Source organism: Henckelia pumila, chromosome 3, assembly GCF_033568475.1.
Source record: "Henckelia pumila isolate YLH828 chromosome 3, ASM3356847v2, whole genome shotgun sequence".
NCBI classification, from domain to species: Eukaryota; Viridiplantae; Streptophyta; class Magnoliopsida; order Lamiales; family Gesneriaceae; genus Henckelia; species Henckelia pumila.
Genome location: NC_133122.1, coordinates 195,801,404 through 195,822,692, shown reverse-complemented (window position 1 = coordinate 195,822,692; position 21,289 = coordinate 195,801,404). Strand labels below are relative to the sequence as shown.

The 21,289-nt window shown below is 35.6% G+C and overlaps 4 protein-coding genes across 8 annotated transcripts; 1 reads left to right on the top strand and 3 right to left on the bottom strand.

Moving 5' to 3' along the window:
- Positions 1-706: 706 nt before the first annotated feature.
- LOC140886936 (chaperonin-like RBCX protein 1, chloroplastic) lies at positions 707-2,204 on the top strand. The gene is made up of 6 exons (XM_073293872.1): positions 707-945; positions 1,017-1,111; positions 1,436-1,553; positions 1,662-1,678; positions 1,781-1,843; positions 1,932-2,204. The coding sequence occupies exons 1-6, from the start codon at positions 798-800 to the stop codon at positions 2,007-2,009; spliced, it is 519 nt and encodes a 172-aa protein (XP_073149973.1). The 5' UTR covers positions 707-797; the 3' UTR covers positions 2,010-2,204.
- On the bottom strand, positions 1,251-10,202 carry LOC140886935 (uncharacterized). Of its 4 annotated transcripts, none has more exons than XM_073293867.1 (17): positions 10,096-10,202; positions 9,895-9,977; positions 8,785-8,890; positions 8,584-8,710; positions 8,312-8,501; positions 7,886-8,030; positions 7,705-7,795; positions 7,200-7,258; positions 7,049-7,126; positions 6,114-6,197; positions 5,231-5,370; positions 4,181-4,309; positions 3,618-3,690; positions 3,025-3,110; positions 2,743-2,827; positions 2,542-2,612; positions 1,251-1,582 (listed from the first exon to the last, which is right to left on the bottom strand). In XM_073293867.1, the coding sequence occupies exons 1-16, from the start codon at positions 10,156-10,158 to the stop codon at positions 2,577-2,579; spliced, it is 1,575 nt and encodes a 524-aa protein (XP_073149968.1). In that variant the 5' UTR covers positions 10,159-10,202; the 3' UTR covers positions 1,251-1,582; positions 2,542-2,576. The 4 variants fall into 4 exon arrangements, with proteins under 4 accessions (XP_073149968.1, XP_073149969.1, XP_073149971.1 ...); XM_073293868.1 differs by having other exon boundaries at positions 8,312-8,495; XM_073293870.1 differs by having other exon boundaries at positions 8,785-8,875.
- A 1,841-nt stretch (positions 10,203-12,043) lies between these two features.
- LOC140890294 (subtilisin-like protease SBT2.4) lies at positions 12,044-15,932 on the bottom strand. Its single transcript, XM_073298055.1, has 10 exons — positions 15,811-15,932; positions 15,477-15,621; positions 14,951-15,348; positions 14,579-14,674; positions 14,418-14,487; positions 13,825-14,107; positions 13,298-13,638; positions 12,919-13,186; positions 12,554-12,826; positions 12,044-12,453 (listed from the first exon to the last, which is right to left on the bottom strand). Exons 1-10 carry the CDS (start codon positions 15,930-15,932, stop codon positions 12,044-12,046), a joined length of 2,406 nt encoding a protein of 801 aa, XP_073154156.1.
- Positions 15,933-16,664: 732 nt separating this feature from the next.
- On the bottom strand, positions 16,665-20,752 carry LOC140890590 (chromatin remodeling protein EBS-like). Of its 2 annotated transcripts, XM_073298492.1 has the most exons (6): positions 20,300-20,752; positions 19,888-19,997; positions 19,321-19,663; positions 19,155-19,223; positions 18,275-18,401; positions 16,665-16,944 (listed from the first exon to the last, which is right to left on the bottom strand). In XM_073298492.1, the coding sequence occupies exons 3-6, from the start codon at positions 19,644-19,646 to the stop codon at positions 16,918-16,920; spliced, it is 549 nt and encodes a 182-aa protein (XP_073154593.1). In that variant the 5' UTR covers positions 19,647-19,663; positions 19,888-19,997; positions 20,300-20,752; the 3' UTR covers positions 16,665-16,917. The 2 variants fall into 2 exon arrangements, with proteins under 2 accessions (XP_073154593.1, XP_073154592.1); XM_073298491.1 differs by lacking the exon at positions 19,888-19,997 and having other exon boundaries at positions 20,300-20,748.
- Between the last annotated feature and the right edge of the window lie 537 nt (positions 20,753-21,289).

The following is a 21,289-nucleotide window of genomic DNA, read 5'->3' as shown; positions in this document are numbered from 1 at the left end:
TTTATGCACACTCATGTATGTTACATGATATTTGCGCAAACATATTTTTCAAATTGAACCTAGTGGATTTTTATATCTGATTCATCGTGCATTTAATTAAAGACTCCCGCGGATTCATAAACATCCGTTTTCACTTTAATTTCTTATGCCTCTCGAATAAACAAAATCATTGACATAATGACTTGAATTAACCACAACTTAAGAGTTTGAATTCTAGCCCGATTAGTTTGTTGGAACTTAATAATCGACATTTAACAGACGAAACCTCAAACCGTGTTAACACGTTTAATTTTCAATATTTTTTTTTTAAAAAAATAATAAATCAATCAAAACTCGAGCGGAATTTCCGAGCTATGAACAAAACAGTTCGAGCTCAAACTCCAGTCGACCATATTTTAGCATATTTTTGTTGGCTCATTTACTAATTATATGTGTAGATGTGTTGTAATGAATTTCAAATACTTTCATTTCAAATCCATTATCAGACTAAATTTCATTTCACGTCCAATATGTGAGACTGGTATTCATCAACCTCCAACCTATCAATTTAGCTAGCCGTGGCCCTCAGGTTCATTAAAAGAAAAAAAGAAAAACTGTTATTGGGTTCCACCACACTCAATTTTTATTCCATGTAAGCTCAAGATATTTTTGGAATATGACACTCAGATATTTTCAAACTTTCCATAAGATGATGTCAAACTAAACTTAAACCCCTTCACAAAACAAAAGCAAATCCAAATCATTCACTAATTTTCATAAATTACAGATACACAGCAACAAGAGTGCAAACATCATCCATGGAATCCTACACAATTCTCCCAGCTTCTCAATTCTTGTTCTGTCCTCTAAATCCTAATAGAACCAGAAGTACTATTACCTTTAACCCACTGAAACAGAGGATTTCTCACCCCACAAGTGTTCAATGCCAAAAGATGTATGTTCCTGGTGAGTTTCCACGTTTCGAACTCTTTTAAATGGAATGCTATGTAGTGTTTGAAGAAGTGCATGGTTTGTAGGGTATGGAGATGCCTCCCAAGAAAAGAAAGCAGCTCAACAACTACATGATTTTTTCACCTACATCGCGGTTAAAATTGTCAACGCACAGCTTCAGGTCTTTCTTTCTGTTTTTTTTTTTTACTTGAGACCAACATAAAAAGATGAAAAAGAGATTGTTCGCCACAAATTTTTAACTTCTGACCTCATGGTCTAAAATGCATTTTCATTAGACCTTCGAGCTTATGAGAGGTGGAAAACAATAACTGTAAACTCCTCCATTTATAATAAATGCATACACCATGAATTTGTTTGGCTATATAGACCATTGAAAATGACCAAGTACAATAATATTGAACAAACATATAAATATGCTTATAACTGTATATAAACAACCCCTTCTGGATGAGTTTTAGAAACTCACAGTAGATTGGAAGAACAGAGCTACAACAGAGAGGCGTATGCGGAACTGATGCAGTTCCTGGAACAGCATTCCTTGAATGATGGAGATAAGTTTTGTGCTGATTTGATGCGGGAGTCATCCAGGCACAGAAGTTTAGGTACGTCAATAATTCACTTTTTGTATAATCTGAAATATTGATTCAAAAAAATATTAACATCTGTGTGCCAATGGCATGGTATGCTTATGATTTGATTTTTCTTTTCAGCTCTACGCATACTAGAGGTCAGTATCTTTCTATACCGTAATTAAGAATTTCACTTCAATGTTATTTTCACCAGAAAAAGTTGCAAATTGTACAATTTCTGTGTCTAATATGTAATCAAGGTCCGGTCTGCATATTGCAAGAGAGATTTTGAATGGGACAACCTGAAGCGTCTGGCATCGAAGGTTAAGAGAAGACGGTCTTTTTCTTCTATTTTATTTTCGATCTTCAACTAGTTTTTACTAATTGTGCAGTTTGCATGAATGATTACAGATGATGGATGAACACAACACAAAAGTCATGAGGGACTATGTATCAGAAACTCATGTTATGACGGAGAGTGAGAAGTGATGACAGGACACCTTCCTCAATCGAACAGACAATATGACTGTAATTTGTTGTATATCCAATGCAATAAGATAAAAATTCAAGTTAAATGGCTAAAAATAGGCATGCTTGCTTCTTCACAGACTGGAGAGCACAATACAATAACTGGCAGTTAATCATGTAAGAATATTTCCCATAGCGATTAACTTTGAAACTCTAGGGAGCTCAGTTACAATCATCATAATAACTTGATACTCAAAAAGTAATTCCAGAAATATTGAAATCATATATAATCTCTCGTCGGGTTAAACTAGCACAAGAACCCATTAAATTGTTGCTAATTGTTGTTGCATGTAGAATTAATTTTAAGGAAACAAAGGACATGCGACTATATCATGGAAGCAGCTGAACTAAATGCACACATTTTTTGTTCCCAAAAAAAGAGAGACCAAAACAAACGGAAGCCACAATATTCGCTCCAAAAGATAAATTAAGTATGTGAAGGGATTTTTATGGTGTCATTCATTGAATACTAGGGTGCATGCAGAGACTTGACCTGTCGATTTCGAGCACGAACTATAATGCAATCTTCTAGCCCTTGGTTTCTTCATGATTATCCTGACTTGGCTGCACGAACCAAATCATTGTAAGCATAAACCGGGTGTTTTTGGTGGATATTCAGGCAATGAGGGTCAATAAGGTAAAGACGTACATATAATATCTAAACAACAAATGTTCTCTGGTGGCAAATGATTACCTCAATGTAGGCTCTGACATCTGAAGAAGCTTGGATTTGCCCTTTACTAAAATATGATTTAGCATTTTCTTCGATGTTATCAACCCTGCAAAGTCAGCATGTGAATAGTTTCTGTTGATCATAGACAAAAGACAAAACTAAAGTTTGATAATTGAATTCCATAGCCATGACCGAATGGCAAGGACCATAACAATGTGCATGAAGTGCCTTTTTTTCAGAAGATGGAAGCATGGAAACATCCATAGAATAGAGAGCCCAAGCAAATATAGATCAATGCCTTACTTGTAAATATAATTGACCATTATTCCTGCACTCTGTCTTAGGCCTTTTTCTGACCGATCAGCCATCCAATTAATTCTTCCGATCATCTGTACATATGATTAACAATATGTAATTCTTCCAATCGTCCGACGCACATAAATGCAATAAGCATGAAACAAGATAAGTATTATTGTACGTACACATAAGTAAATTAACTTTCCTGATCACTTGTAAATATAATATACAAAATGACTACTGATTACAATGAACTTCTTCCATACTGATACTTTGCAATTCAAATTCATCTCCCCTGTCTCTTTACTGGACAGACATTTTTTCATAGTGTTTTTGTGAGAGTAAACTTGTACAGATCAAACCACCAATGACTTAAAGCTCATCCAGATAGTTTGTGAGCATGCTCGAAGTCAATTGAAAGTAGATGCGGCAACATGGATTTTTACTAGGGAAGCTAACGAATGATTTTAAGTAAACTCGAAACCACATAAAAAAAAAAAGCCACAACCCGTCAGCCCAGCAGCATCCAACGCACATAAATTGCAACAACCATGACAGAAGAGAAGTGAAATCGTACAGAATAATATTAAATAACATACCGCTCCATTTTGCAAATGAAAATTTCCGACAGAATCTAGAGCTTTTCCCCTCTTTTTCTCTAGGAAAAGATACCTGTAGTAGGAAGTCAATACAACAGAAATGCAAAAATCTAAAGCAGCACTATGAATACACTTGAAATCATGCTCAGATCACACTTAAGGCAAATCACATTGTTAAACTCAAGATATCAATCTGCAAAAATTATGCTATTTTTATGTACCTCGCTAATGAGTCATGTCCTCTGCAAAATTGTAAACAATCTCCAACACAAAAAAAGGGCTTTCAAGAATTTGCAAATGCTCCCTTTTTCCTTTTGCTTCTTCTTGCCAAAGTAATTTGAATACTTAGGGGATATGCATATAATATAGATTTTTCATCAAGTCTTTCTCATAATTTTGCTTGATATTCAGTGGCAGATTTAAAATATGAAGGAATTAGTTCACTTTGGTGATCAGGATATAGTGTTCCAACACTTTTATATTGTTCATTCTTTCCAAATCAAACAATTTATTTAAAATTTCTAGGAGTCTCTTTGTTCGCACAAATATTTCAAAATAAATACCTGGCGCAAAGCCGTGTCAAAGGGATTTGCAGCGCTGTTGTCAAAGAAGTTGAATTAACCCATTCATGATCCGGTGTGGATAACAAGTTCCGCATCACTTCCATCCCATTTTTTCCAGAAGTAAATTCTCTGTCACAAATGAATATATTAGAACAAGAGCATTTGTGATCAAATTAAATTAACCTAAATATCAAATTTGATTCATAGCATATTAGATGTGGTTTTGTTAACGGCTCAGTCAGTTGAAATACATATCTCTTGAGAACAGCACGGTAAAGAATGGTTACCACAACAGAGTCTAAGAGACATGGTTTTTTGTATAGTTTTAAAAAAGCATCAAGACAAAGAGTGAAATGAAATATAGTAAAATCTTCCCAAGCAGTTAACTTGAATCAAGCAAAATCCTAATATCTGACTCCTCAAGGACAAAATAATACTGCAGCACGCTACTTCAGCTAGATTCGGAAATATGAACCAAAAACAAAGAGTTAGAGGCTATATGATTGAAGAATAGAGAGTGAATCATTTCTATACAAAAGATCTATTGGCGAAGTTTTGGGTAGTTAAGATCAACATGTTAACGCCAGTACATCATTACTTGATTGCAAAAGCTGGCACTGATTTGATCTCTTATCTAGACAGAATGATGTGATCCTGATAACGATAAGAGATCAAATCCGGCACAATTTTCTAGAGTCCTCCCAGGTGTAAACAAGGACAGTAATGGTGTCGTATATGCTGATCAGATTCCACAATAGCCTACTTGTAGTAATATGGTGCAACTATGATTCAAACTAAATGCTGAAATAACAAGATAAAGATAACTATGGTATAGTATAGCTGCAAAACACTGTCCATGGAAACCTAAATGAAAAGTCTATGCCAAAGAGGTTAACAATGGTTGGGATATATTAGAATGCAATACAAGCATACAACACCTTCCAAATACAGAGAATTAATGATATGGAGTTCCAGAACTCTCATGCTGCACCCCCAATAAAGAAGTATGAACATTGAATCTGAAGTAAAAATAAATCAACACATATTTACTTTGTTGCATCTAAGAGAGCACTTTCTTCTTCTGGTTTCAGCAACATTTCTCTGAAAGCAGAAGTAGATCTCTCAGCTGATGCCAACTTTGACAAAATCCATTGCATGTACCCTGGTATAGGACTAAGAGTTGCAAATGTCTGCAGGGTAGATTTTCAACATAATAGTGAGAACAGGAGATATAATGTTAGCAAGAAAAAGAAAAAAAATGGTTTAAGAAAGAGTAAGAAATTGGTGCTGCTGAAAAATCCAAAAAATGTGATACTCTAGTTCTCATATTTGTTCCACAGGCATATAAAACAGTCTAATGATTTTGCTGCAGAGGAAAGTAACTGACTGACCTAAATGTGGATAATAAAAATCTTCATAGTTCAAGAAATGAATTTAATTGTGCTTCCATCCTGTTTAAGTACGAATATTTATTACATTTTTCTGTTTTTAAGGCACTTATCCTATAGCTGCTATTCAATGAAGCATTTCTTTTATAATAGCAGTATCTTCAAACATTCCAGTCTAAAAAAATTCTGTAAAGAAATCTTTGTGCAAAGGGCTTATAAAATGAACATATGCGCATGACATAACATACTAGAAACAAACATATTTCCAAGCCACAACGTCAAATTTTATAATATTTCTCTTATAAGCGAGAATGTAGAATCCTGAATGCAAATCTCTTTCATTGTTGAACCAGAGTCTAAGATCAACTTTCACCTTTGGTTTTACTAATTTTCTAGCAGATATTTTAAGCCTCAAGGGTGATGAAAATGGCAATTTCAGATAGTCCATATCATCAGGACGTAAGTTTAGATGGATTGTTATATGAGTATACTTCAATTGTATATGCAGCTCCAGTTTAAACTGTGGCTAAAGAATCTGTGCTTACTGAGATTCTTGGCATTTCCTTTCTCACGACATCAATCACACGTTTAATAAGAAACTTTCCCAGGTTAATTCCAGATAAACCAGGCTGCAAATTAAAATCAACATAAACTGTCAGGAAAAGTAAGATTCAGTAGCATAATTTTTAAAAATCAACCAGAAGCTAACAATTCAGAATCAAGATGAAGTAGATTAGGGGAGATCAATGCGTTGTGCAGGCAAGAATGCAGCATCGAATGAGGTTAAAATGAACTTAAGAGGAGAAAAAAGTAATGTGTCGTTAACAAGCAAATATGTGAAACTAATAAGTTCATCTTCCCACTCAAGAACTTCCAACAAAAATCAACGAACAAGTTAGAGCATGGCATTGGTTGGACTATCAAACCAAAAAATTTGAGAAATACTTTGTAGTATTTTGGGGAAAAGATAATTGACAATGTTATTTGGATACGAAACAGGTAATTAATATGAAATGTAACAAGTGGATAAGTGTCAAGGGATTGTGTAATGCTGAATTTAAAATATGAAAGTAAAATAACGATTGTTTGGAAAAAGTAAACAGAATAAAGCTCAGGCATGTAATAAATGTTGTTGAATAAGTTATTTAAAATGTCAGATAATGATTTTGATTTTAAAAAATTTGGAAAATTGGTTGATTTTTTAAAACTACATTTGTATAATTCTTTAGCTGATTTTAGTAGAGCTAATCGCCAAAAAATCAGACCCATAACGTTCCATGAAACTGAAGCCAGAAAATCTCACACCCACTATGTGTGAGATAGAGGAAAAAATAGACAGGTCCTGAGAAAAGGAAGTTCATGAAGGCTCAAGCAGCAAGGAAAAACCAGGTTACAGATCTATGTAGAGAAGAATTGAAACAAAAATTAAATTAGAATCAAAATAATTTGGGCAGCAAATAATTACCATTCTAATAGTTACCTGAGTTGAAGATATAGAATAAAAGAGTGCACATGTTGCCTCACATTCAGCAATTGGAGGGTCATCCCATAGAACTTCCTGTGTCGATTTAGTCAATAATGAATGATAGCTAAGCACTATTTCTCCACCAACTTGGTAGAAAGTTATTCACCTGTATCGTTTGAGCCACATTTTTCATGAGTGCAACTTCAATAAAAATCAGTGGTTCACCTGGAGAATAAAAAACATTTATTAGACTACATCAATGCAAATGTATAGAATATACACAGATGCAACGCCTAAACCTCAAATGCAGATTATAGATCTATGCAGTTAGCTTCAAACCCTTGTGGAATTAAAAACGACTTAGATAGACCAATAACTTACAAAGTTTAATACTTGCATTGGGAAATTAAGATCAGCAATGTGACATTATAATCAAGAAATCTGATAGAGTGACTTTCAAGGCACAACCTACTTACTTTCTGCAAATACATAGCAAGAAAACTTGCTAGCTTATGCATTGACCATTTAACACAAGTCGAAACTTTTCTGCAACTACCAGTTTGTGATATGTTAATCGCTATCCCATGTTATTCTGACACTACCAGTTTGTGATATGTTAGTCGCTATCCCATGTTATTCTGACCATGGTAGACAAGAAAAAAAATCCTAACCTGGAATAGCTGGATGCAAGTATCCAAAACAACGGCGTCCAACACCAAGTCTTCTCTTCAAATCTAAAAGGTTGCTGATTGGATGCACTGCCTGACCATAAGAATGACTACATCTATATGTTTACATGGTGCAATACATGGATTGGAAACATCTATTGCATATGACAACCAAGAAACTGACCTCATATGCTACGATCTTCTCCAACAATGAAGCTGGATCATCCCATGTTATGTTATGAAGCTGAAGGTTAGCAGGGCTGAGCCATGTAATGAGCTTCTCTTTCAAGTAAGAGTCAAGTGCTCTCAGTGGCGCAAAATTTTCGTTCCTGAGATGATGGTTGAAAAGGGTTCCGGTAAGATTCAGATATTCTACTCTTATCTGTTCAGCAAATCAACATGCATATAGAAGCGAAAAAGAAATACACTGCAAGATCGAAAGAACATGTGAAACAACTAAGCTCATTCTCTTTCATTTACTTTTAATTTATGTGGGGTGGCATACCCCAATCATGTTTAGCAAAAAGAGTTTGCATATTCATGATTCACTTAAAGTATAACAAGAGCCAAAACATGAAAAAAAATTGTAAGATTAGTTGCATAACCGTACATGAGCAAAGAGAGTATGTCTGCTCGCATGATCGACAAGAATCTCAATCCCCCAGGGTGCGTGTTCAACCGTTCAAATAGAACTTCATACATTGGCTTAAGAGAATGCCTCAAATCCCGTTCAATCCTATAGAAAGCTGCCAACGAACCTTCCTCTTCAGGAACATTATCCACATCCTTATCACCTAAAGCTATGAAATGTCGTCAATTTCCAAGGCTAAGTAAAATAAAAACCAAAACGCTCTTTGAATAAATGATAACACACAAGTTTACCACTCGGAAGCTCAAGCTCAAGGTATTGCTTCACTAGTTCCCGAAGCTGAGTTCGATTGAGATCATATTCTCTAGAAAGTGTTATCAGTAAAGTCTGACGATTCTCATTTGATAGTCCAAAGTAGCCCTACACCAAGTTGCAATCAGTATTATGCAGTCATGTGTAAAAAAATTGCATGGCATTTAAACCACAAATATCACCTCAGAAAATTCATTTAATGCAGCATCTAAAATCTCTGTCTTGTTCATTGATATAGCAGAGTGCATTGACTCTCGCACTTCCCCAAGTTCTCTGAAAACATCACATCTATTGTAAAAATCTGTTATGACTCATGACCAACTAATAACATTTTCTTCTATGTCATTGTACTACAATATATAATTATCAAGGTCAATGGATACTCTTTCCACTTAAGCATACATTTCTGACATGAAGACGTTTGGTATGCTACCAGGTCTCTCATTTTTATGAACATATTCAGCAAGTGACTACAACATGGCAATATTTCAATTTAATTTCCAAAAAACCACCTGAAAGCTTTCAGAAATAAGGGCAAAATCATTCTCCATTCTCCTATAAAGAAGGTAGCTCAATCTAACCCACAATCCTTATCTACCAAGTTCTTGGTGTATCCCTTTTTTTTGTTAGAAAAAGCCTCAAGTTTGAATTGACTTTTTTTTTATCGTTCTATTAAGCATTTTCTTGGTGCGAGACAACATGGAAAGAGGTTTACACCAAACTAGAAGCCAATATAACTGATACAAGATATTTCTGCATAGTGAAACTGAATTTTCTTCAGAGTTTCAGACTCTGAAATGTGTGTTTTTTTTTTTTTTTCACATTACAAATGAGTAAAAAAAAGAAAACTTTTGGATGCTGCATAAATTTTCAACCATCGTTAGCTGCAGCATCATGGAGACAATATCACCAACTTTATTCAAGCTACTTGAGCTTGTTTGAACTCAAATCAGATTCTACCAGAAAATCTACATAAATGCAAGTATGCAACTAATTAATATCTCTCATGCACCGGCTGCAAGCAACCAGTTCTATATCTTAACCAAACCCATAAAACTACGCATCTTTTTGAAGAACAAACCACATCCACAAATCACAACTTTTCAAAAACCTACACTTTCAACTCATTGTAGCATAAATATTCCAATCCTCAAAACGAACACAAGATTCTTGCAGCACCAAAATTCCAAGCACCAAAAAAAAAATTCGAAAAAAAAAATTAGATTGCTCAAAACTTCCTAGTCTGTCACATGGTTTTAGAATAAAAGACTCGTTCTTTGGTGATTGCATACCTGCGGGGATTGGTGGAAACCTCATCGGAAGAGGAAATTTTATAATTGTCGATGGGAGGAAATTGCATTTGATTAATCCTGTTCTGTAAATCGCAAAAACACAATCTCAAATTACAACCCATATAGAAACAACTTAAAATAAAATGATTAAGTCAATTTGATAAACTATTTGATCAGAAGCGAGTCAAAAGAAGAGCTTACAGTTGCGGGGGAAGATGGGCGCATTTTGGTTCTGAGCAGAATGGAGAGAGCCTTCTTGTTCATTTTCAATGTGTATTATTTATCATATTTCCTCGGACAAACACAAACATCTAATCAATTCATTTTATATTTATATTTATTCTCAAGCAACACGTGCAGCCTCCGTCTGTCTATACTTTACTTATGAAAGTCAATGCTAAAAAATATACTTGTTTCGTATCAATTATACAAGTTATGCTTTCAAAAAAAAAAAAAAAATTATACAAGTTACCTTCTCTCTTTTTTATTTTTTTTCGTTCCAAATATACTGACATAAACTATATTTAATAATATTTTTTTTACATTTTTTTTACTATATACGCATTGTTTGGTTTGATGTATTATTAATCTATGTATAACTTATCACATTTAATTTCGCGTTATTGTTGTCATATTATTTATTTATTTATTAATTATTAATTTTACATCAATTAAATCAAATAGATTATAATCTATCTATCAAATCAAATAATGTATTAACTATTTTTTCTTATTTATTTTTAATTTGCATTATATCATTTATCTATGTATTGCTTATCCTATCATTCAAACCAAACGATGCTTATAATTTTTGAATACATTAAATAGAGATAAAATATTAAGTTTGTACAAATTTTATTTTTCTAATAATTTTTCTTAATATTTGTGAAAAAATATGATTAAAAAACACTATGTTGATTACCTTGTCTATTCTTAAAATTTATGTTTTTTTAACCGTGGAGGAGTAACTTAAAAGTTTAAAAACAAAAACAAAAAAGATGCGCGTGTCTTTTCATAGTTGGTTGGAAAAATATTTCGTGGATGGTTTGTGTAGTATTTCAAAATTCAAATGGTTCGATCAAAAATTTTATATATATATATATATATATATATATATATATATATAAAAACTACATAAAAAAACACTTTCCGTGCATCTATGATCGGGTTTAGTCTATGCTACTTCATTCGGGCAGTGCCCGAATGGGGACCCAGCTGCTCATATTTTTTTGTATTTGAGATATTCACATTAAAGGTTCATTTCAACCTGCCTATACAGGTATTACCCTCATGATAGATCTAAGGGTCATCATTTATCAATACATGCGGGGTCCACTAAAAAATAATGGACCCCATATTTATTGATAAATGTCAACCGTTAGATGCGTGTGAAGGCAGTGCCTGTATATGTAAGATCTAACTTACCCACATTAATATCTCAAATGTAAAAAAAATTAAGCATTTGGATGCAGCACATGACCCATGTGCTAACATAAACTTAGCCGATCGATGGAATATTAGAACGACCAATTTCACGTGGAGAATCAGGTGAAGGGAAATGAAATGAAGAATTTTTTTTAGAATATATTTATTTATTGGGGGCATCATGAGACATGAATCAATCAATATCATTGGCATTAATAACAAATTTAATAGGGGAGATATATGACATTGGAAAGACTAAAAAGCCTATTCCTATGACATTAATTGAAGGGCAGACGTCATTTGTCATGAGAATGATCAATTCATAATTCAAACAAACTTTAACAAAAATCTCAAATAAAAATTATTATTATTATTATATTTGTCAAAACCAATATTTAAATATCAACAATGCCAAAATAATTCATGGCAAACGTTCAAAAAAAATTTCCCGCAATTTGGTTTGTGATTTCGGTCTTCTTCAGTTTATGTATTTTAACATTTATAATTTATAATTTAAATAGTGGAATATATTTCCACTTGTTAAATTTCAGTGTAATTTATGAGTTGAACCTTCATTAATTTTTGTTTACCACAATAATATTATAATATGTGGAACATTTTCAAATATATGTCGACATTAATGAAAATATTGCATGATCTAGAACTTAATTGAATATTATAACTATTGACATTAATGAATATCTGAATATTTTCCTTTGGGAACTTAGACTGAAACAGGCAAAACTGAAACAGGAATCCTTACAATGTGATTCAGGCTTCCTGTTAGAACAATTTCCCCGAAACTAAAGTCCTCAAGTACATTGGTAACAACAAGTTTAATTTCCAAGTTTTGAGTCCCTCCGGGAGCTATGGTGAACCAGGGTGGATCAATACTTATGCTCACTCCATTTGGCACCAGCACGGCTGACAGGTATGTCTCCGGTTTGCTTGCGACATTCTTGACGACTCTATTCACAGTTCGTTTTCCAGACAGTGCTGTAATTGTCACTGAAGGTTGGTTCAGGTCAGACGGGTTGCTAAAACTTGGGCCACATGAGCCTCCAGTTGCGATTTTAACAGCCGACGGATCCGCGTTTGGAAGAGAGCACAAAAAACCAAGGTAACCTTCAAATCCTGTTTCATGCTATTAATCAGCACAGGTACAAGAACTGGAAAAGATGTCAGTGAAAGGTGTTCAAGATCTATATATGCTGGAGTAAAAACATCAAATTACCAGTAGCAAAGACAAGTCCAGGGTCCAAGGCACGAATGGGATCGACTAGGCCGGCACCAAAACCAAATGGTGCGGCTGGATGTAAACTGTAGGGGGCAAAACCTTCGGCCATTATCGGTTCTCCTCTGTTATCGTGCTTAATGGCGGTGGTGGACAAGGCCGAAGCAATCATGGAAGGAGTCCATGCCGAGTTCTTTTCCTTTATCAGTGCAGCTATGCCTGCAATGTGGGGAGTTGCCATACTCGTTCCTGATACTATAGCAAAACTGTTGCCTGAAAATTTAGTATTAGATTCCAGGGGACTTGAAATCTTTGAAGATTCTTGAAATGGATATTGAAGAACAACAGTTTTGTATCAAAAATACCCGATAGGATCGGATTCTGAACACTCATGGGGCTCCAAGCTGCCCAAATTTGGTCACCTGGAGCTAAAATATCCGGTTTAAGTACATCGGCAGGGCTCTTTCTTTGGTCCATATAATCAGGACCTCTTGAAGAGAATCTACTGACGACCGGTGCTCTTTCCATGTAAGTAGCAATTCTTCCCTCACTTATGGCTGCCCTGCCACTATATCTTATACCGCGCCCTTTGTCGTCTCTTTGCGTCTGCTGCTCATAATATCGAGATATAATCTATAATAACAAACAAAAAGTGTGACAAATATTTCCCATGTCCAAACTTTCTTGATTGCATATGATTCTGCTAGTTTAACTGGTGTTTCATGTAAATATATATATATATACCTTAGAATCACTTATTCGCGGGATTAGTATTCCAGGAACTGAAAAGGGAATAGGCTGAGCTATGAAGTCTCCATAACTCGGATTTGCCACGAGGACAAATCCCATGAATCCAAGAACCTTAGCTGTTTCAATAATGGCATCTAGAGTTGAAGTATTATTGTAGAAACCAGCTGAAAACGTGCAGATCACCACGCTGCCTCGCACCACCGTCGGATCAAGTGCCTCTGGATATTGGCATTCCTCTACATACTGAGGAGTCATAGGAAACGTTCTATTCACCTTGATTGCATCTTTAGCCAGCACTAACTTATATTGAAGCAAGCCACTTCCGAAACTTGGACCTGTGGTGCAAATTCATTGGATTTTCTATATGTGAATGATATATATGTTCAGGAAATAATAATTGTGTGACACAATGATCAAAACATAAGGTTTGAACAGTCATAGGATTAAAGAATTTCAATTGAATTGCTACCACTACCTATAACTTTTAATATCACGACAGAACACGAGAAGAAACGGCATGCCTGATAATCCAATGCCACCGACTTTTTGACCATTGCCAAGGACAAGAGTGCCAGGGTAAGTTCTGTCTGTTTTGCAAGCCGCAACACCGACGACCCAAGGACTGTATGAGATGACGGAGTAAGGATCCGGACCTTGATTGCCTGCTGCCTGGACGACGAAAACTCCGGCCTTGTGTGCATACAACATGAATATTTCAAACATGCCCAGGAATGTGAGCTTGCCCTCTGGAGGCTCATCTGGTCCTACGGACAGTGTTAGGATATCTACCCCATCAAATATTGCCTGCAACGGAAGTGAAGCCCATCTCATATTTAATTCTCATTCTGCCTTCGATATTGACATTCTTATTAAATCTTTTGTTGCGCATACTTCTGCCATCTTATTGTATATATGCATTCACCTTCCATTCGTATCTGGTAAATATATTATTATATAATAAGGCATGAATTATTGCAACATATATATAACGATTTATCCCTGAAAAATTTCCTCTCTCCCCACTATATATAGAATCCAGCCAAACCCTCTTCTTCATAAATGGAATTTATTCGACAAAACGCAACGGAAGAACAAGAAGAAGGTGCTTGCTTACTTGATCAATTGCTGCTAATACATCTGTTAAAGTTCCCACTGTTGGATAAACAGCTTTATAAACAGCAATCCTATCCATCCAAAGAGGCCATTACCATTACTTTATATGAGCTAGCTTTAATTATTTCACTGTGGGGGTCAATAAAAAGCTAGAAAAATTACCTTGCTTTTGGAGCCATTCCACTGGCTCTACCATAAAAGAATCCATCCACAACCACCGGGACTCCAAAATTCCCAGCTGCGGTTGAAGCAACGTGACTGCAATTATTATTAAACATTAAAAACACGAGAAGATCTTTGCATGCATGCGTGCATGCATGTATTCTTACAACTTCTAGATTATTGCCTTCAGCATTACTAAGGTAATGTTTGAGAGAGCTTTTAGGAAAAGCTGATAAGTGCTTCCTAGAAACTCTCCCAAATAGTTCAATCCCTTATTTACTACTCGATATCGTTAATTATCAATGACCTTGAAAAAAAAGAAAAAAAAAAAAGTGGAGGAATGTAAAATCATACAAGTACATGTATACCTACCTTCCATGTCCAGCTGCATCAAAGGGTGACTGAATATCAACAGAAGCATTAAGAGTCATGGACGCTCGTGCCCCAGCAACGAAAAACCGAGCAGAAACGATCTTACCGTTGCAAGAAGTCTCGGGAAATAAAGGGCCTCCCTCACAAGTTCCAGAAAAATGAGAGATATTTGATATTGTGAAGGGGTTCAAGGGATCGTAAACAAAGCTGGGGTGTAAAGGATTTATGCCTGTATCCACAAAACCAATCACTATTCCTTCACCTCCATTTTTATCTCGTCCTTCTCGACTCCAAACTGCTGGTAACCCTAAAAATTCTGGAGTATAACTTGTCATTAGTTTAGCTCCCCTATCTTTTTCGACCAGCTTCACTTCAGCTGAATTCTTGAACTTATCTACCTTCATTTTTAGTACAAAAAAAATGAGTTTTTTTATTTTATTTATGGTTTAAGCTAAAAATACAAGAAGTTAAAGTGGATCGTGTGAAGGGTATGCGGGGATCATAAATATGATCAATTATATATAACCTGAGAAGTTGTTGTGTGAACTGCGAATCCATTGACAACGTTTTTGAAGCTGTAAAGCTTGTTGTAGCTCCCTTCATCGAGAGTTGTTTGCAGAAATTGGTCATGGGAGTCTACCAAGTGCTTTGCATGAGCAATGGAATCTTCACTAACAATTTACAACAGCGATGAAAGTGATTAAATAGTTCAAGATGGAGTGAAACCATAGTTGATTTAATCAGCACAGGCGGGACGTTACATTGTTTTTGTTTTTTGTTTTCTAACATAGGAAACTTATTATAGTGAAACTCAGAAACATATTTTCAAGGGTTCAATATTCTATTTAATGTTCAATTACCTGTCGTAACTTTTGCCTACTTTAGAATCCTTCTGTACAACTCCATGGAATGCAACTGGCTCACCTTCCATTAAAACCAAATAGATGTCTCGTTCTTCTGACATGCATGAGATAATCGTCATTACATATTTTACGACAAAGAGTACCAGAAGTACTTGTACTCTATGCTTCTTTGTGGACAACATATGTATCACTTCTTTCATGGTGAACCAAATGTTGGAGGAGATGAATGGTTTCAGGGTTTCGTTTATAAGGAAATTTGGTGCAGAAAAAACGTTCCCATTCATTAAAAGCCAAGCAAGCAAACAAACAAACGAATTAAGTATCCAACCACATAATTGGTGTGAGTAAAGCTACTGCATTCTTGGCTTTTCCTGACAAAAATACAAATATAGGTGAAGAAATAAGTTACGTTTGGACCAAACAACCTTGTTAAGAACTGGCACTGAAAGCACAAAATTATGGGTCCATTCAAATTCGAAATGGTTCGTAACGGACGTGTGATCTGGTAATGGACGTCTTGGCTTATATATATATACCTTCAGTTAAGTGCTTACATATATAGATACCTCTCCGTTTCCTTGTATTTAATTAATATTCGTTTACCGTTTGTTCTTCAACAAAATAAACCGGCCATTAAAGAGTTTTAAGTGATTTAGGTCTTAAAGTTGAGTAAAAATGTACATTTTGGATAGAGAAGAAATAATTAGATCACGCGACTATGCATGATTTGGGATGATGGATGAGATTTTAATTCAGTAGCTTTTTACTCCTTAGTTCAGCTATGAATGTATCACGCGTAAAATTAGACTACCGAGCTCAAACAGATTGAACTGATAACCGCGCCTCAAGGATTTTGAATACATGCATTCGACGGAAAATTCAGCATTAAATTAAAAACAAAATCAATGTTTTTGTTAATTTTTCCAGACACAACAGGCCTATTTAGTGGAATTCTAAAGCTAATAAATACACATCCATCAAGAGTGCACTAAATAGGATTAGTCTGGAAATAGATGTGGTTCTCCACCCCTTTAGAATGCACAAAACATCAGCAGAGTTCATGCAAGAAGCCCGGTCCATCCTGCAGTCGCCTATAATGAAGGATTAGGTCTTCTGGCGCTTGGTCTCTGCCTGTAGAAACATCATACCTATGGTCAGAGTTTAGCAATGTAACATATCCACAGATCGAGTAGCTATTCAGATGTAATGTTGGAGATATCATCCCACGTGAAGATGCAGAAGATACCATGGATGGGAAAAGAAAGTTTTCAAGTGTACACACACAAAAGTGAAAATGCCTTCGGTGGTAACCAGTAATTCCCTGTTGGTACCACTATTATCACGACCAGCAGAAACAAATGTGATGTGTGATTGCAACAATATCGCGCGAGTAAAAATACTCATATGAGTGATGAGCGACTGAGCATGATGCATTTGTACAGAGGAAAGGTCATACCTCTATAGACAAGGTGCAATTCAAGCTTAGGCTAAAAAGGTTTCATTAAGATCCCACAATTACCAATTTTGGTACAAAAATTTAATCCCAAATGACTTAGGTGGAAGTTTTGTTGGGAGTATCTACTTGATTTACTTTGTTTTGCCAAGGCTAACCAAAGGCACATACAAACTTTTGATGGCACAGATGCTGCATCAGAGTGCTACCTAATCTAGCATATCCCTAGATCAGTCTAATTGAATTGATAATTTTAAAAGGAAATGCATACCAGAAGGTAAAAGCAGTTAAAACAGCAACAATCATGTGGTATCTACTGACATTAGATTTCACCATCTTTAAATAGAGTGATGGGCCAAAAATGATAAGCTGAAAAAATATAGTGCAATTGTGCAAAGATGCAACAAGAAAACATGAATCACAAATTTACTGCTCTTAATAGATGATCCAGCATCCCAAGGATGAAGCTATGTAGAAAGTATTAGAATGATGATTTCAAATGCCAAAACAACGGTGTCTCCCATCATTTCACAATTCTCACCTGCTTGTAGAATTATAATAACTAACCATTGGGCAAAAGCAGGAGGGATATTACATGACATATCCTTACGATAAGATCTGAGGCAAGTCCAAATTCTTAGTATATAACAATTTCAGAGAGAATAGGACTATACTGTTAACAAGATCTTCTATTTAGGGGAGCCTGTCTAGCTTTCATTGTATTGATACCCACCCTTTTAATCTTTTTAGTATCAAATGCAGGTGGCTGGATGAACGGAAGGGTGTCTGTTTCAGAGGCAGCTGAGAAGAACAACCCCCACCCACCATCCTCCCACCCAAAAAAATTAATTATAATTATAGTTTTGTAAATGCAAATGAACCCAATGACGAACATAAAACTAAATCCAGCACAGAATCTATCATGTGGGCACCAGATTGAGCGAGATAAGGATGAGACAAAGTACCCCAAACCGAAATTGACGAAGCAGTGAGTAATATTAGCCTCACCTTGCCATTTGTGAATGTGGTGTCATTAGACTTCTTAACATCTTCATCAACTGAGTGTTCAGAGCAAACAAATCGATCCATTTGCTTTGCTTGTTCTATTGTCATAGCCACACAAGCAGGATGATACCTAGTGGGCAAAAAGAATGAAACTTAAAATCAAACATTAGAAAACAGAGGTAACTTACCAAAAATCTTATCGATGGAACTGTGGAATAACTGAATAAGTGACCTAAATCCATATGTTTCAGTCCCTTTCCCCACTGATATATAACCCCCTTGGGTAAAAGAAGCTCAGGAGCCATTTTCAACCCCATTATTTCCATGTTTCTATATCTTAGCGTCAAGACATGAGCATGTATCATAAATGAGATGAAGAACAATTTGTAGCCATCAGCTTATCATGTAATTGACCATTTATAGATATTCATTAAAGAATAAGAAATCAATTAATTAGGTCATCTAAGCATGCGTGAGTGGGGTTTATATATGAAGTTCAATATCCATAAATGTCAGGAGCACGGCCCATGGGCATTGCAGGAAGACATAACTTTAAAAAAATCCAGCACTGAAAATCAGCTTTCAGGCTGGCAAACTAAAAGAATCTTATTAACTGCTAGACCTTCTTAGCAACAAACATTTGCACATTTCTGATACTAGCTTAGTAAATGTGCTTACCGTCGATCGAGCAAAAGGAACGATGCATCCATAATGGATTTTCGTAAAATAGGGGGAAAAAATGAGCTTTCTATAAATTTATCCATCTTCTCCATTCACCATTTGCAATAGATGGTCCATGTCTCAAATAGCAAACGGATGAAGGAGCTTGTGGATTAAGTGAAATGTTCACTCACAACTGAAAATTAGCGGAGGAAGAACATACCAGTCTTTGCATTCTTCACATTGTATCATCAGATCATCCGGATTATATGGCATCTCACATTTGCAATACCTTTGAAATGCAACACCAAGAACATTCAGAGTCTCAGATTTTAGCGCTAAGAAAATCAATCATGCAAGCAAAACTTCATAACTAGCACATCACTCACACTGCAACACGATCAGGGTGGAAAGCTCCGGTGGCAGGTTTATACTCAAATCGGCAAAAAAAATCCTCAGGCCTGACATTCTCCAGCTTAGTATAATTTTTGAAAGTGTGAACGGTGCATTTCCCCTCAATGGTGTGAGCACTCTGAACATCATAGTGATCTGACAAGAATAACTCCTTGGTTCCATGGAATTGTCGACGCCCACCTACTGATTCCTCTGGCCTGTAGTACCACCTCACTCGAACCCTCAAATTGTTGCGGTTATCTGCCTCAATCTTTTCCACCCGTGCCACATAAGGGGCAGAGTTGTTGTCCGATGGCCGCATCAAGACACAATCCCCAACTTCACAAAAAGACATTTTTAAAATTAAAAACTTTATGGCTCCCATGACAACAAAATTAAAAGCTCGTTAAAACATATGAAAGAAGTAATTTTTTAAGCATAACTAGATGTACAATATATTTTTAAACTGGATAACTGGACCAAGAATAATGAACTTGTATATGCCATAAAAATATTTTGGGAAATGAGGACAAAAGAAGAAGAAATATTCTTTCCGGCAATACCAAAAGGTTAAATTTAGTTTTCCAGGGAACCAAACCCAGAGCTGACAGCAATACTCATGCCACCAACCTTTATGCGCAAGAATATTCAATTGTGGCTCTTCATCGTCGACCTAAAAGAACATCAACGCTTCAAAACAAACAAAAAAATCACCTTTTTCCCCCCCGACAAGTCCACAGGTCTATGCCAACATGTTTTTCATTTCATTTAGCTATAAGCAATCAAATCCCAAATGTCCCATGTAGAAACTCTAGAATACATATAGTCATAAACATGCATGCACAAAAAGCTCTTTGATACCACGGACAAATAAAAATTCACTTCACTCCTCAAAAAATGCTTTAAATGGCATAATAAATGCAAGTAAATCAACCACCCCATCGATAAATTACACCGAAATAACGCACTCATTACCTATGACAACTTTGTTGGTCCCTCTAATGGTGTAAGAATCCAAATATCTTTTACCAGGTCTCGTTTTCGCCATGGACGAGGTCTATTCTCCACAAATATCCCAAGTTTAGGTCGAACACCACAACGAACTTCGCCTTCCCAGCACAGCGAGCGATAAGCTATATCTCCGTCAAGATATCGGGATAAGCAGGGTTTTAGGGTGAAATCTGAAGGACTACATGGAAAATCAAGGTACAGTGCGACACAGTGGTTTAAGATTTCGACGAAAAATGGAGGAGAAACGTGGAAACCCTAGATCATTCTAGAAAAATTTCAGCTTGTGAAACGAACCCTAGAGCTATTTCACCAAGGGCCTGGCTGTTGGTATTTATATGGAAATTATCGGTGTTTTACGCATCACTAATCAGAGCTCATCTGTAATTAAGACTTTTCTCTTCTCTGCTGTTCCCAACGGTACAATTTCGGGTGGGCCCCGCCCAGCCCGGAACCTGAAAGAGATTGGTGTTTTTGCCGCTATCTTAATAAATTTCAAGTGTTTCTTCTTTTCTTTTCTTTTTTTCCCTCCTTTGTTTAGAATTTTCCCTCTATTTTTTTTATTTTTGGAAACCTATTGTTTAGAATCTAATTTCCACTATAAATGAATTTTTTTTTATGCTACATGTGTTTTTTTCTATATGAAAATGACGCTTTCTCTAAATATCAATATGGTGTATGGGCCCTCGGCCCACTTTAAATTTTGGAAAACCCAAAGAGCCCAATAACCGAAAAGGGCTCATCAAGTCCAATAGGGAACACTTGGAAGTTCAATGGGCAGAGATTTTTTGTAGGACGGCTGTTACATTAATTGTCTCAAATTTAAAAATTGAGATTTTTTTAACAATGTAATTTGGGATTAATTTCAGTTTTAGATCAAAATAAATAATAATAATAATAATAACAATATAATAAATGAACAGGAAAACAAAAAAGCACGTGTAAGATGAAAAAAAG

What these genes read in the sequence shown, in the direction of transcription:
- LOC140886936 (XM_073293872.1), top strand. Translation starts at nt 798, where the DNA reads ATGGAATCCTACACAATTCTCCCAGCTTCTCAATTCTTGTTCTGTCCT. An exon ending in CCAAAAGATGTATGTTCCTG is followed by an intron (nt 946 to 1,016) that starts GTGAGTTTCCAC and finishes CATGGTTTGTAG; the next exon opens with GGTATGGAGATGCCTCCCAA. An exon ending in TTGTCAACGCACAGCTTCAG is followed by an intron (nt 1,112 to 1,435) that starts GTCTTTCTTTCT and finishes TTGGAAGAACAG; the next exon opens with AGCTACAACAGAGAGGCGTA.
- LOC140886935 (XM_073293867.1), bottom strand. Translation starts at nt 10,158, where the DNA reads ATGAACAAGAAGGCTCTCTCCATTCTGCTCAGAACCAAAATGCGCCCA. An exon ending in CTTGCATCCAGCTATTCCAG is followed by an intron (nt 7,259 to 7,704) that starts GTTAGGATTTTT and finishes TTTATTCTCCAG; the next exon opens with GTGAACCACTGATTTTTATT. An exon ending in ATGTCAGAGCCTACATTGAG is followed by an intron (nt 2,613 to 2,742) that starts GTAATCATTTGC and finishes TGGTTCGTGCAG; the next exon opens with CCAAGTCAGGATAATCATGA.
- LOC140890294 (XM_073298055.1), bottom strand. Translation starts at nt 15,932, where the DNA reads ATGACGATTATCTCATGCATGTCAGAAGAACGAGACATCTATTTGGTT. An exon ending in GATGCAGCTGGACATGGAAG is followed by an intron (nt 14,675 to 14,950) that starts GTAGGTATACAT and finishes TAATAATTGCAG; the next exon opens with TCACGTTGCTTCAACCGCAG. An exon ending in TATTAGCAGCAATTGATCAA is followed by an intron (nt 14,108 to 14,417) that starts GTAAGCAAGCAC and finishes CTTCCGTTGCAG; the next exon opens with GCAATATTTGATGGGGTAGA.
- LOC140890590 (XM_073298491.1), bottom strand. Translation starts at nt 20,372, where the DNA reads ATGGCGAAAACGAGACCTGGTAAAAGATATTTGGATTCTTACACCATT. An exon ending in TGTGAAGAATGCAAAGACTG is followed by an intron (nt 18,402 to 19,154) that starts GTATGTTCTTCC and finishes TTTGCCCACTAG; the next exon opens with GTATCATCCTGCTTGTGTGG. An exon ending in CCACATTCACAAATGGCAAG is followed by an intron (nt 16,945 to 18,274) that starts GTGAGGCTAATA and finishes ATGTTTCTACAG; the next exon opens with GCAGAGACCAAGCGCCAGAA.